The sequence below is a fragment of the Eupeodes corollae genome, chromosome 1 (assembly GCF_945859685.1).
Source record: "Eupeodes corollae chromosome 1, idEupCoro1.1, whole genome shotgun sequence".
Taxonomy (NCBI): Eukaryota; Metazoa; Arthropoda; class Insecta; order Diptera; family Syrphidae; genus Eupeodes; species Eupeodes corollae.
In genome coordinates, this window is record NC_079147.1 from 48223587 (window position 1) to 48234033 (window position 10447).

Below are 10447 nucleotides of genomic sequence, written 5' to 3' on the forward strand. Positions count from 1 at the left end.
TTACATTCAGACTTGAATTGTGTACTATAGGCAATATTCTACTTAGAGAAACTAGAATCGTAATACCCGTGGCACTACGTTCTAGAATTCTGGAACTTGCTCACGAGGGCCATCCTGGTGAAACACTAATGAAACGGAGAGTCCGTTCCAAAGTGTGGTGGCCATTGGTAGACAAAGATGTCAAGCAGTTTGTAAAAAAGCCAACCAGTCCCCATGAACAGACATGTTTTTCCCGACAGACCTTGGTCTAACTTAGCAATGGATTTGCAGGGGCCTTTGCCTAATCACGATTATGTTCTAGTTGTAATTGACTACTACTCCAGATACCAAGAGTTTAAATTCTTAAAAAAGATAACTTCCAAAGATGTGATTAACTTTTTGAAAGAGATATTTTGTAGACTAGGGTATCTAAAGTTTATCACGGCGGACAACGGACGCCAATTTGTCAGCGAAGAGTTTAAAACCTACTGTAAAGATAACAACATTGAGCTAAAAAATTCACCACCTTATTGGCCACAAGCGAACGGTGAAGTGGAGAACATGAACCGTCAGATCGTAAAACGCTTGAAGATAGCCCACTCTAACGGAAGTGATTATAAAGAAGAGATGCAGAAGTTCACTCTTATGTACAACGTAACTCCCCATGGCACAACAGGAAAAGCACCATCGGAGTAACTTTACAATCGAACAATCCGCGACAAAATTTGCTTCAATGCTGGATATAGAGGAACCAATGCTTGATTCGGAAGCTAGGGACCGCGATTCCATAAATAAGCAAAAAGGAGAGATAGGGAACGAGGAGCTAAAGATTCAAGGATAGAATTAGGTGATAAGGTTTTAATCAAAAATGTAGCGTTCTCTGAAAAACTTACTCCCAACTTCGATCAAATGGAATTTGAAGTGATTGACAGGAAGAAAAGCGAGGTCACGGTAAAAGCTGGAAACAAGGTGTTTCGACGTAACATTAGCCATGTCACGAAGAAACCCACTGGTTGCATAAAAACTTTAGACAAATCACAAGCTTAAAGTAATAATTATTTTTCTACAGGTTTCAACGTGTCAACAGATGTGAATGATAATCCGATCATCACGAGCACCACCCCATCAGTAGCAAAAGAACAAGAAGCGCCAACTGATTTCAAAGGTACACTCAGAGAAAAAAACATTGTTGGCAACTTAACAACTCGCATTTGAAAAATTTTAACATTTTAATTTTTAACTCAAGAACGTTTTCTTAAAACAAGAACTTTTTCAAAAATATAGTAGTTGAATCAACATATTGGAACATTTAACATTCGTCAACAGGGAATCTTTTTTGGAATAAAAATAAAATATTTATTTTGGGGATGAAAATTGGAAGCAAATATTTAATTCTTAAAATAACAACGCCATCTTTTAAGGTGTTTAATGCTTTTTACTATGCCTACCTAGTTTTAGTGTGTCGTGCACTAACACACAATATTTTCTTTCTTATATTGAACCTAATTTTCCGAAATAAAAATTAAGTTGCATGTGTAACTTTACTTACACACACACGAACAAAACGATACCATCCCATTAAGAACAAAATTTTTTATTCAAATGTTTTGTGTTTCTCAACAAAAACGTACTTCTCGAACTGCAAAATCTAGCTGTTAATTTTATTTGTATAAAAGCAAATACCACACATACAACTCAATGCCATTCCCAGGCTAAGAACAAAGTTTTTAAATCAAATGAGTTTTATTTCGCAACAACAATTTAGTTCTTGATATCCTAAGAATTGCAAAATCCAACTGTTATTTTATTCTGGTCGCCACTTCATTTCTATGTGATTTTTATAAAGTGCAGGAGTGACTCGTGAGTAAGTTGTGATTTTAAAATAACTTATTATTAAAATAATGGACAATATAAGTGAAGAAGTTGAATTTATAAATTTGGACACTATAGTGTATGAGTTGTTTCAAGAGTGGAATATGTCCCCGGAGGGAATTAAAGCGCACAAAAAATCCCTTTGCGAAGACGGCACAAGTAAGAGAATGAATGTCACGGAAGATTGTTTATCTATTAATTTAATTAAAATATTTGATACCATGTATCATGAACATGTAATATGTAAATAACATTTTTATAAAAAACAATATTAAAAATAAATAATATACCTTTTACATTAACCGTAAATTTGTGTTTAACATTATTCCTCCAAGACCAATTGCCGCAACTGCTTAAGGATAGGATTTCTTCTTACTTATGGGCTTGTTTTAAGACTAAATGATTTTGGTTTTAGGTGAGTATTTAATATTTTGAGGTTTTGAGAAAATTTTATAGGTCTTTGGGGCAAGAATTGAAGTTCTTGACTATTCTGAAAGAAATGGTTCATACGACAATAATGTACGTTTTTAAACGTAACGATAACGATAACATTAATTTTTGTCACAACAATGTTTATTCTTCGCGTATTGAAAATAATGTTCTTGTTTTAAATATAAAAGTTATTAAATTTTGAGAACTTCATTTTTGGTTTTAAAATAAAAGTTTTCAAGACTTAAATAACACTTTACTCCCTTAAGTTAAAATAAAAAGTTTTTGGGCCGATTTTAACCTACATATTTTCTTGAGACAAAGTATAAGACTTTTGGCTGAAAAATATTGAAGGGATGTGAACACCTGTGCCACAACACGACCAGGAAGTGGATAAGAAAGAGCCAACATAAGAAGATTATCTGTTGTGAGCATATGAGAAGAACCGGTTCGGCTTTAGAACAAGATCAATATTTGTTATCAGTTCAGTTGTCAATTAGCAGCCGGGAACTTATGACTATTAAAAAAGTATTTTGAAACTAAAACCAGTGCGTTATAGTTATTGATAACTCGGGTCTATACAGTAATCATTATGATTTGTCGGCGTTTCAAGGTCCCTAGAGTAGAAATAAAACATTTTTAACGTGCCTTCATAGTGCGTGCGTATGTGCGTACGTTAGTACAATTCCAGTCAACGTTTTTTTTTTAAATTGGAAATAAATATTTATCAAAATAGTACGCAAATTTGGTAAAAATTGATGTTGGGTTCTAAATATCTCGTGATCAATAAAAGGTATTGACTAAAATTTAATTTCATTTATCCAATTTGTATTTTTTTATATAAGAAATATAAGCTTTTAAGCAAATTGGTAAAAATTGGTTTTCGACTAGAATCTCGTTAACAGAAATTGACATATTACAAAATATTGTTGGTAATTTTTAAATTTTAAAAATAATTCAACTGACAACTTTTTTAGCAAAACATGAAAACTTACAACAAAAATTACTGACAATTATTAAGTGTGAAGCACTTTAACATTTAAATGAACACCACGGGATTTGTTGAAGGCAACAATTCTTTTGAGGTAATTTTCGATCACTTTTTAACACATATTGGGCGGTATCTCAGCCATGACTTGATGAATTTCGGTTTGTAAGTGCTCAAAAGAAAAGAAGGTTTATTCGCGTAAACACGGTCTTTCGCGTAGCCCCCCAAAAAAAAGTCCAGCGGTGTCAAATCGCATGATTCTCACGGCAAGAAAATACGCCGCTATTAAATTTCTCGTGCGATAAAGCTATATATTTACACAAGTCGTATTGTTCAAAAGCAGGTAAAATAAAGGCGGTTATCATATAACCATAACGCTTCGAATTGGCGGTGACAGTCGTTCCATTGTCGTTTTTACGAGAAAGAAGTAGGGCTCAATCACACCTACGGACAAAAGGCGCACCAAACAAACACATTTTTAGTGGATGTAATGGCCTCTCTTCAATTACTTGAGAATTTTCAGAAACCCCAATTTCGACAATTTTGTTTATTAACATACCCACCGAGTGAGAAATGTGCTTCGTCGCTGAATAAATGTTGTTCGAAAAATCGCTGTCCACTGCCTGTTGTGTAAGTATCCATTCGACGGATCTATGACGTTGTGAATGGTCAGGTCTAGTTGTTGAGTAAGCTGGACTTTTTTGGATTTATGTGTAAATCCAAATAAGCAATAATGTGACGTAAGACATTCCTAATTCTTGACAACGACGAGGAATCGACATATTTGGGTCTTCGGCAACACTTTTACTTACAACAGCGATATTTTCAGTGCTAAGAGCGAAACGATGATGATCAAATTTCTTCACAATTTCGTCTGGCTGACCAACAATTCCGATCTTATGACAAAATCAAAAAATGGTATCGGTTCTTCGATCGCCTCCAAATACAAAGAATTTTTTCGACTCGGCATTGGTACGTTGCCCGGAAGATGAGATGATGATGAAAGTAGTGGTCAGCTATAAACAATACTTTGATTAATACCTTTGGAAAAAGAAAACTTGCAAAAGTATAGCTGTACGTTTCAAGGAATCAAAAATATTAGAGGCCAACAGAACTTTAAATCACATACCTAAGAAATAAAAACAAAAATAGTATAATAAAAATAGGTGGCAAAATGTTTGTTTAAAATGACTCTCTATTTACATCACGGATTAAAAATGCAGTTTATACAAAAGCATTATATTACCATCTTTACAAGATACCGTAAATTTGTTAAGCCTCTACCATTTACTTATGCTAAAGCTTATTTTCATAAAACTATAATTAGCTTTATACAAACCACTATACAATATTAAGCAGCTTAGTATTCAGACCATTGCCCACATCTAGCTTTATATTGTATAAAAGATTTAAATACCGATAACCATTGGTAAGTATATTATCAACCAATTAAGAGTAAAGCAATCAAATCTTCAATATCAATTCATATTACTTAATTTTGATTAAATCATGAAATAAAAATCTAATCCACATTTTTCTTTTCTTATTGTTTTTTAATTCATTCAATTGGAGAAATATATGTATAGGCGCTCTTTTGTGGGCAGAGGGAAATTCCATAAAATTTTGTTTTAATTTCATCATTAACATCTTTTAATCGAAATCAAACCTCCCTCTATCTAAATAGAGTGTAATTGTTGCGATGCAAAGCGACGCCATACGACGGTCGACGACAACGAAGACGACGACAACGCGGATTCACGTTAACTTGATTTCAATAATTTTCTACTTGAAATGTTAATCAAGTTTAGGTTATCTAATGAGCTCATTAACAAACTCACAAATCGTTGCGTGGAATTTGAAAAGCGATGTTTTGGATGAAGCTTAGATACATTTATCCATGCCTATTGCCCATACCTTTTTATTTATACTCGTATTGTGTGTATAGATGCGATTTCAAGATATTATTTAATTTAAAGCAATTAGTCACAGGGCATATTTGTATGGCCACAGGCATTTTCCATTTATACATAAGACCAGAAGCTGTGTGGTGGATTAGTAAATGATTGGAACAAATAAATGCAAATGCATTAACATCACGCTGGGCTGTGCAGTTTGCAGCGACCAGCGACCACACCGCTGCGGTATCTAATTTCCATAGTCCCAACTCCCAACCATAAGTCATATATCCAAAACCCAACCCTATCCATAACGTCGATTCGCGTTACAGTCGTCGTAGCCTGGTGTGTCACTAAATGCAAATGAATGCGCGCCGCTTCATGGATTTGCTTAAATTTTTTGTACTGCGGTACGGCGGCGCAGACCCGCTTTTTTAAAGGTACAAAGAAAAATGCACTAAGCAGGTTTGACATCTCGGATAAAAGATGTTAACAGTGTTTCATGTCATGCATTAATTTTCAAAATAGTTAATCCATATTATGGAGTTAAATTGAGGAAACTATCTGTTTATTTTTTTTTGTGATTTTTTGGAAAAAAAATCGTTCTGCATGCATAGATTTTCATGACATTGAAAACTATGCACCAGAAGTTTAAAACAAAGACGGTTTCGTTAAATGTTTTAGACATTTAAGTTAAATTTATAATTTGAAAAAAATATAAAAAATTTGTTATGATTGTTAACATCAATTTCATAAAAAAAAGATGCTGGGATTCGACCCACACCGATAACTTCCCTTTCCGTCTGTAGATTTGTCTTGCATAAAAGGTTTGTAGGTTTTCGTGTTTTCTTTAAAAAGTTATCAGTTAAATTATTATAAAAAAATACAAAATAACCAACAATATTTAGCATATGATGAAATAGTTTGATTTCAAAATCTATTTTTGTTTACGAGATTTTTAGTCGTTAACCAATTTTTTGTCAATTTTAATTTTTAGGAACAAAGTGATTTTTATAAAAAAAATTACTGAATGTCGAAAACAATATTTTGTGTGAGATAAAATTGTTTTGAAGCCTAGAAAGAAATTTTAGTCGCGAACACTAAAGGGGTTTTGTATACCCTTTATATGACACAGACACAGTGTGAGCATTATGAAAAGAGGGAAGGGTTGGATAGGAGGTGTCGGTGTACATTGATTTTAAATTTCTAAACATTACAACGACAGGGAAATATAGAGCGTGGCAAGGCCTTCCACATTCGCGTAGTACGTCTAAAAAATGAATCTCTATACTTCATAGTACGGCCGAAGTTGGGCTCAATGGTAAACTGATGGGCATTCCTAGAGGGGCGGGTATTACGATTAAATTGTTTAAGGGGAGGAATGCAACTGGCTATTTTAATAGAGCACGGTAACGGTACAAAAGGGTGAGTCCAGAAACCTTGCGTCGATTATCGAGTCACGTAAACGAGTTGATGTTGTTAATGTCACCAATCGTTTTAAAAGCTCTTTTTTGAATACTGTCCAAGAAGCTTAAATAAGTTACTGGAGCACAAGCCCAGAGATAAGAGTTATATTCAAGTTTCGGACGTATATAGGTTTTGTATATTGAAGCCAGATTAGACGGAGAGAAAAATTTCTTGCAACGTCTCTAAACACCTAGAAATCTTGCAGCATTTTTGGTAACATCGCGAATGTGACCGGTCACAATCCGAGGATGTCGAGATGTCGTTTCGTTGATGCAGGTGCCAAACATAGATAGTTGCAAAGAGGGTTTAACGATACAAGACCCATACACGGTTTTTATTCCCCATTGTACAATGCTGTGTAGGTCGGAATTAAATGAGCTAATCATATTTTGCCGTTGCAGTTCCACTTCCCAAGAGGAGCGTTGTGAGTCTGGAAAATGAGGAAGAGTGTCGGAGACAATACGGAGCCCTGGGGCACACCAGCATTTATTTCATGAGTTTCAGACTTGAATCCGTCCAAAACAACTTGTATTGAACGGTTCGAAAGAAAATTTCTAATCCAACGAAGAAGACAATCGTCGATAACGAAAGCACGCATTTTTGATAAGTGAGCAAGATGTCAGACTTTATCAAATGCCTTTGAAATATCAAGTGCAATAATCTTACTTTCTCCAAAACGATGTAAAGATTTGTTCCACTGTTCGGTGAGTTGAACCATGACATCACCAGTGGACCTATTGCTACGAAAGCCATATTACCGGTCATTAAGAAGCTTCCGTTCCTAAAGATATTTCTTAAGCTGATAATTTCTCAGCGTTTGCGTGACCTTAGAAAGAAGGGACGGAAGTGCTTTCGGTCGGTAATTTGTGGTAGAAGAAGATTCGCCTTTTTGGGGACTGGCTGAACAAATGCAATTTTCCAACTATTTGGAACGAGCCCAGAAGAATAGGATAGATGGAAAAGCTTACGCAGTGGTTTTGCTACCGTGAAAGAACACCTATTCAGAATAATAGCGAGGATACCATCTGGGCCAGTGGATTTATGAATGTTCGGATCTTTAAGAACTCTTTCCACAGTTCGAGCTTACCAAATTTTAGTATGGTTTTTTTAGGTTTTTGTTTTTTGTTAACAAACTGTCAATTTGATTGTTGTGAAAATGTTATCAAATGTTGAAAACATTTTTTTTAAAGTTAAAATTAGTTTAAAGCCTATATCTTAAAGTTTTGAAAAGAAATTCAAGTCGAAAATCAGTTTTTACCAACTTTTAGTAATGTTTTTTTTAGAATTTTATTTTTTATAAAAAAAACTGTCGATTCGATTTATTTTTTACACTTCAGAATTTCAGAAAGTAGTAAGCTTATAGCAAGCGTCAAACTACGATCAGAGGCTCATCATAAGTGCATGTGTTAGTTGTTAGTAAGAAATAATACATATATAGCCTAACACACGCACAAAATAAAAAACAAAATTAGCATTTAACTATTACAGAACAAAAAATAAAATGAGAACGTTTACGATAGTGGAGCACTGGTTCTAAACAATGATTTTAATCCCACCTTATTTAAATTTAAATCTATCGATGAACTGTTTAAGTTATATAAAATGCTCATTCGACTTAAAGCTTCATTCTTCCCATAGTTAGTTCTCGATCAGGAAGGAATACTGCAAGACTAGCCTCTCATTGGGACTCCTACAAAGAATCCCTAAGAATCTACAAGAAGGCACTAAGGAAATCCAAGCGATCTTCTTGGCGATCCTTCTGTGGCATGATAGAAGAAACTTATGAAGCCTCTTGGTTACGGAAAATTCTTTCAACTAATCTATCTATGCCAAGCTGCTTGAAAAATACAGACGGCTCCTGGACAAATTCAAGTAATGAATCGCTGAACTTACTATTGGACCCTCACTTTCGTGGTAGTTCTCTTACCGAAACTTTTAACATTTATGTACGTTCAAGTTCAAATGGGTTCTCAACAGCTTCAAACCATTTAAAGCTGGAGGACCAGAAGGAATAATACCAGCCGAATTACAAAAGACTTCTGATATAATTGCACCAATCCTTGAGGCAATTTTTACCAGTTGTCTTTACCTGGTCCATGTTCCCTCAACATGGAGAGAAGTTAAATTTGTTTTATACCTAAAGCAGGTAAAAGTTCCCAAGTCAGTCCTAAAGATATACGACCTATGAGTCTATCATCATTCCTTCTTAAGACCTTGGAAAGATTGATTGATATCCATTTAAGGGCACGTATCGATACAAGTCTTCTGTCTTCGTTTCAACATGCCTACTGTAAAGGTAAATCGGTGGAAACAGCGTTACACACTTTAGTACGCACCATCGAATATTCCCTCCATCACAAAGAGTTCACTATGGTTGCTTTCCTTGACATCAAAGGTGCCTTTAACAACGTGGACACATCTGCAATCACATCTGCACTAACATCTCTAAATGTAGAGAGGTCGCTTCGGGAGTTAATTCATTAAATGCTTACTAAGAGAATAATTAACTCAAAACTGGGCAACTCTTCTAGTAGACGATTCGTTAGTAGAGGGAAACCGCAAGGTGGTGTTCTATATCCCCTCTCCTCTGGAACCTTGTGGTGAATGATATCCTAACTAGTCTGAATGCGGAGGGTTTCAGAGTGATAGCCTATGCGGACGACCGACGTTGCTATAGCACTTTCAGAAAAGCATCTTAATATCCTTAAAGAACTCTTACAAAGTACCTTGTACAGACTAATACTTTGGGCTGATCGGTGTGTACTGGGTGTTAATCCACACAAAGCCGATCTAGTTTTATTTTCGAGGAGATACAAAATTCCATTTGTAAACCCTCCCTATATTAAAGGAACCAAATTACAATTCTCAGACGAGGCTAAATACCTGTGTCTTGTCTCAGACAAAAAACTAAATTGGAAACGCAACGTACAGGAAAGAGTCAAAAAAGCTACTGTAGGTCGCTTTTCTTGCAAAAAAGTAATTGGTAATAAATGGGGTTTACAAGCCAGAATCACGCATTGGCTATACACATCGGTAATCAGACCGATTTTAACGTACGGTGTGGCAGTATGGTGGACTGCTTTAGAGAAAGGTATAAACAGGGATAAGTTAAATAAAGTCCAACGTTCAGCCTGCCTATGTATAAGCGGATCGCTTCGCACGACCCCGTCTGCGGCACTGGATACCTTGCTTTATATTACACCTTTTCACATGTTTAGCAAACAAATAGCTGCAAGCTCTGCTTTTCGCCTCAATGCTTCGACGCAGATTACTAACAACAAGATTGGGCACTCCGTAATTCTAAGGTATTTAAAATCAATTCCAAAGCACACAGACTACCCCCCAACTACAATTCGACAGAAACTTCCAGATTTCTATATCTCGCAGATCTTTTTGGGAGGATAGGACATTTTTGGAGAATGAGTCAATCCATTTTTACACAGATGGGTCAAAAACAAAAGAAGGGGTTGGTGGAGGTTTGTACTCTGAACGACTGAAATTAAGTCTCTCATTCCGCCTTCATAATCATTGTAGCGTGTTCCAGGCGGAACTTTTAGCGATTAAAGAAGTCTTGTCTTGGCTCAAAGAAAACGTGATATCAACATCTGATATCCGTATTTTCTCTGACTCTATAACAGTCCATAACTGTCGATGATCTCTTATGGAGATGACACAACAGTTTAATATTCACCTTTGCTGGGTGCAGGCCATAGAGACATTCGAGGTAACTGTAAGGCAGATGAACTCGCCGGGAACGGTACAGTGCAGCCCTTCCTACCACGTTTGGCAAGCACTGGCAGACCAATCGCTACTTGTA

At 35.6% G+C, this 10447-nt stretch overlaps 1 protein-coding gene across 1 annotated transcript; it reads left to right on the forward strand.

The window, feature by feature from the left end:
- The first annotated feature begins 258 nt into the window (after positions 1 to 258).
- LOC129938707 (uncharacterized protein K02A2.6-like) lies at positions 259 to 675 on the forward strand. Its single transcript, XM_056046407.1, has one exon. The coding sequence runs from the start codon at positions 259 to 261 to the stop codon at positions 673 to 675; it is 417 nt and encodes a 138-aa protein (XP_055902382.1).
- Positions 676 to 10447: the final 9772 nt, after the last annotated feature.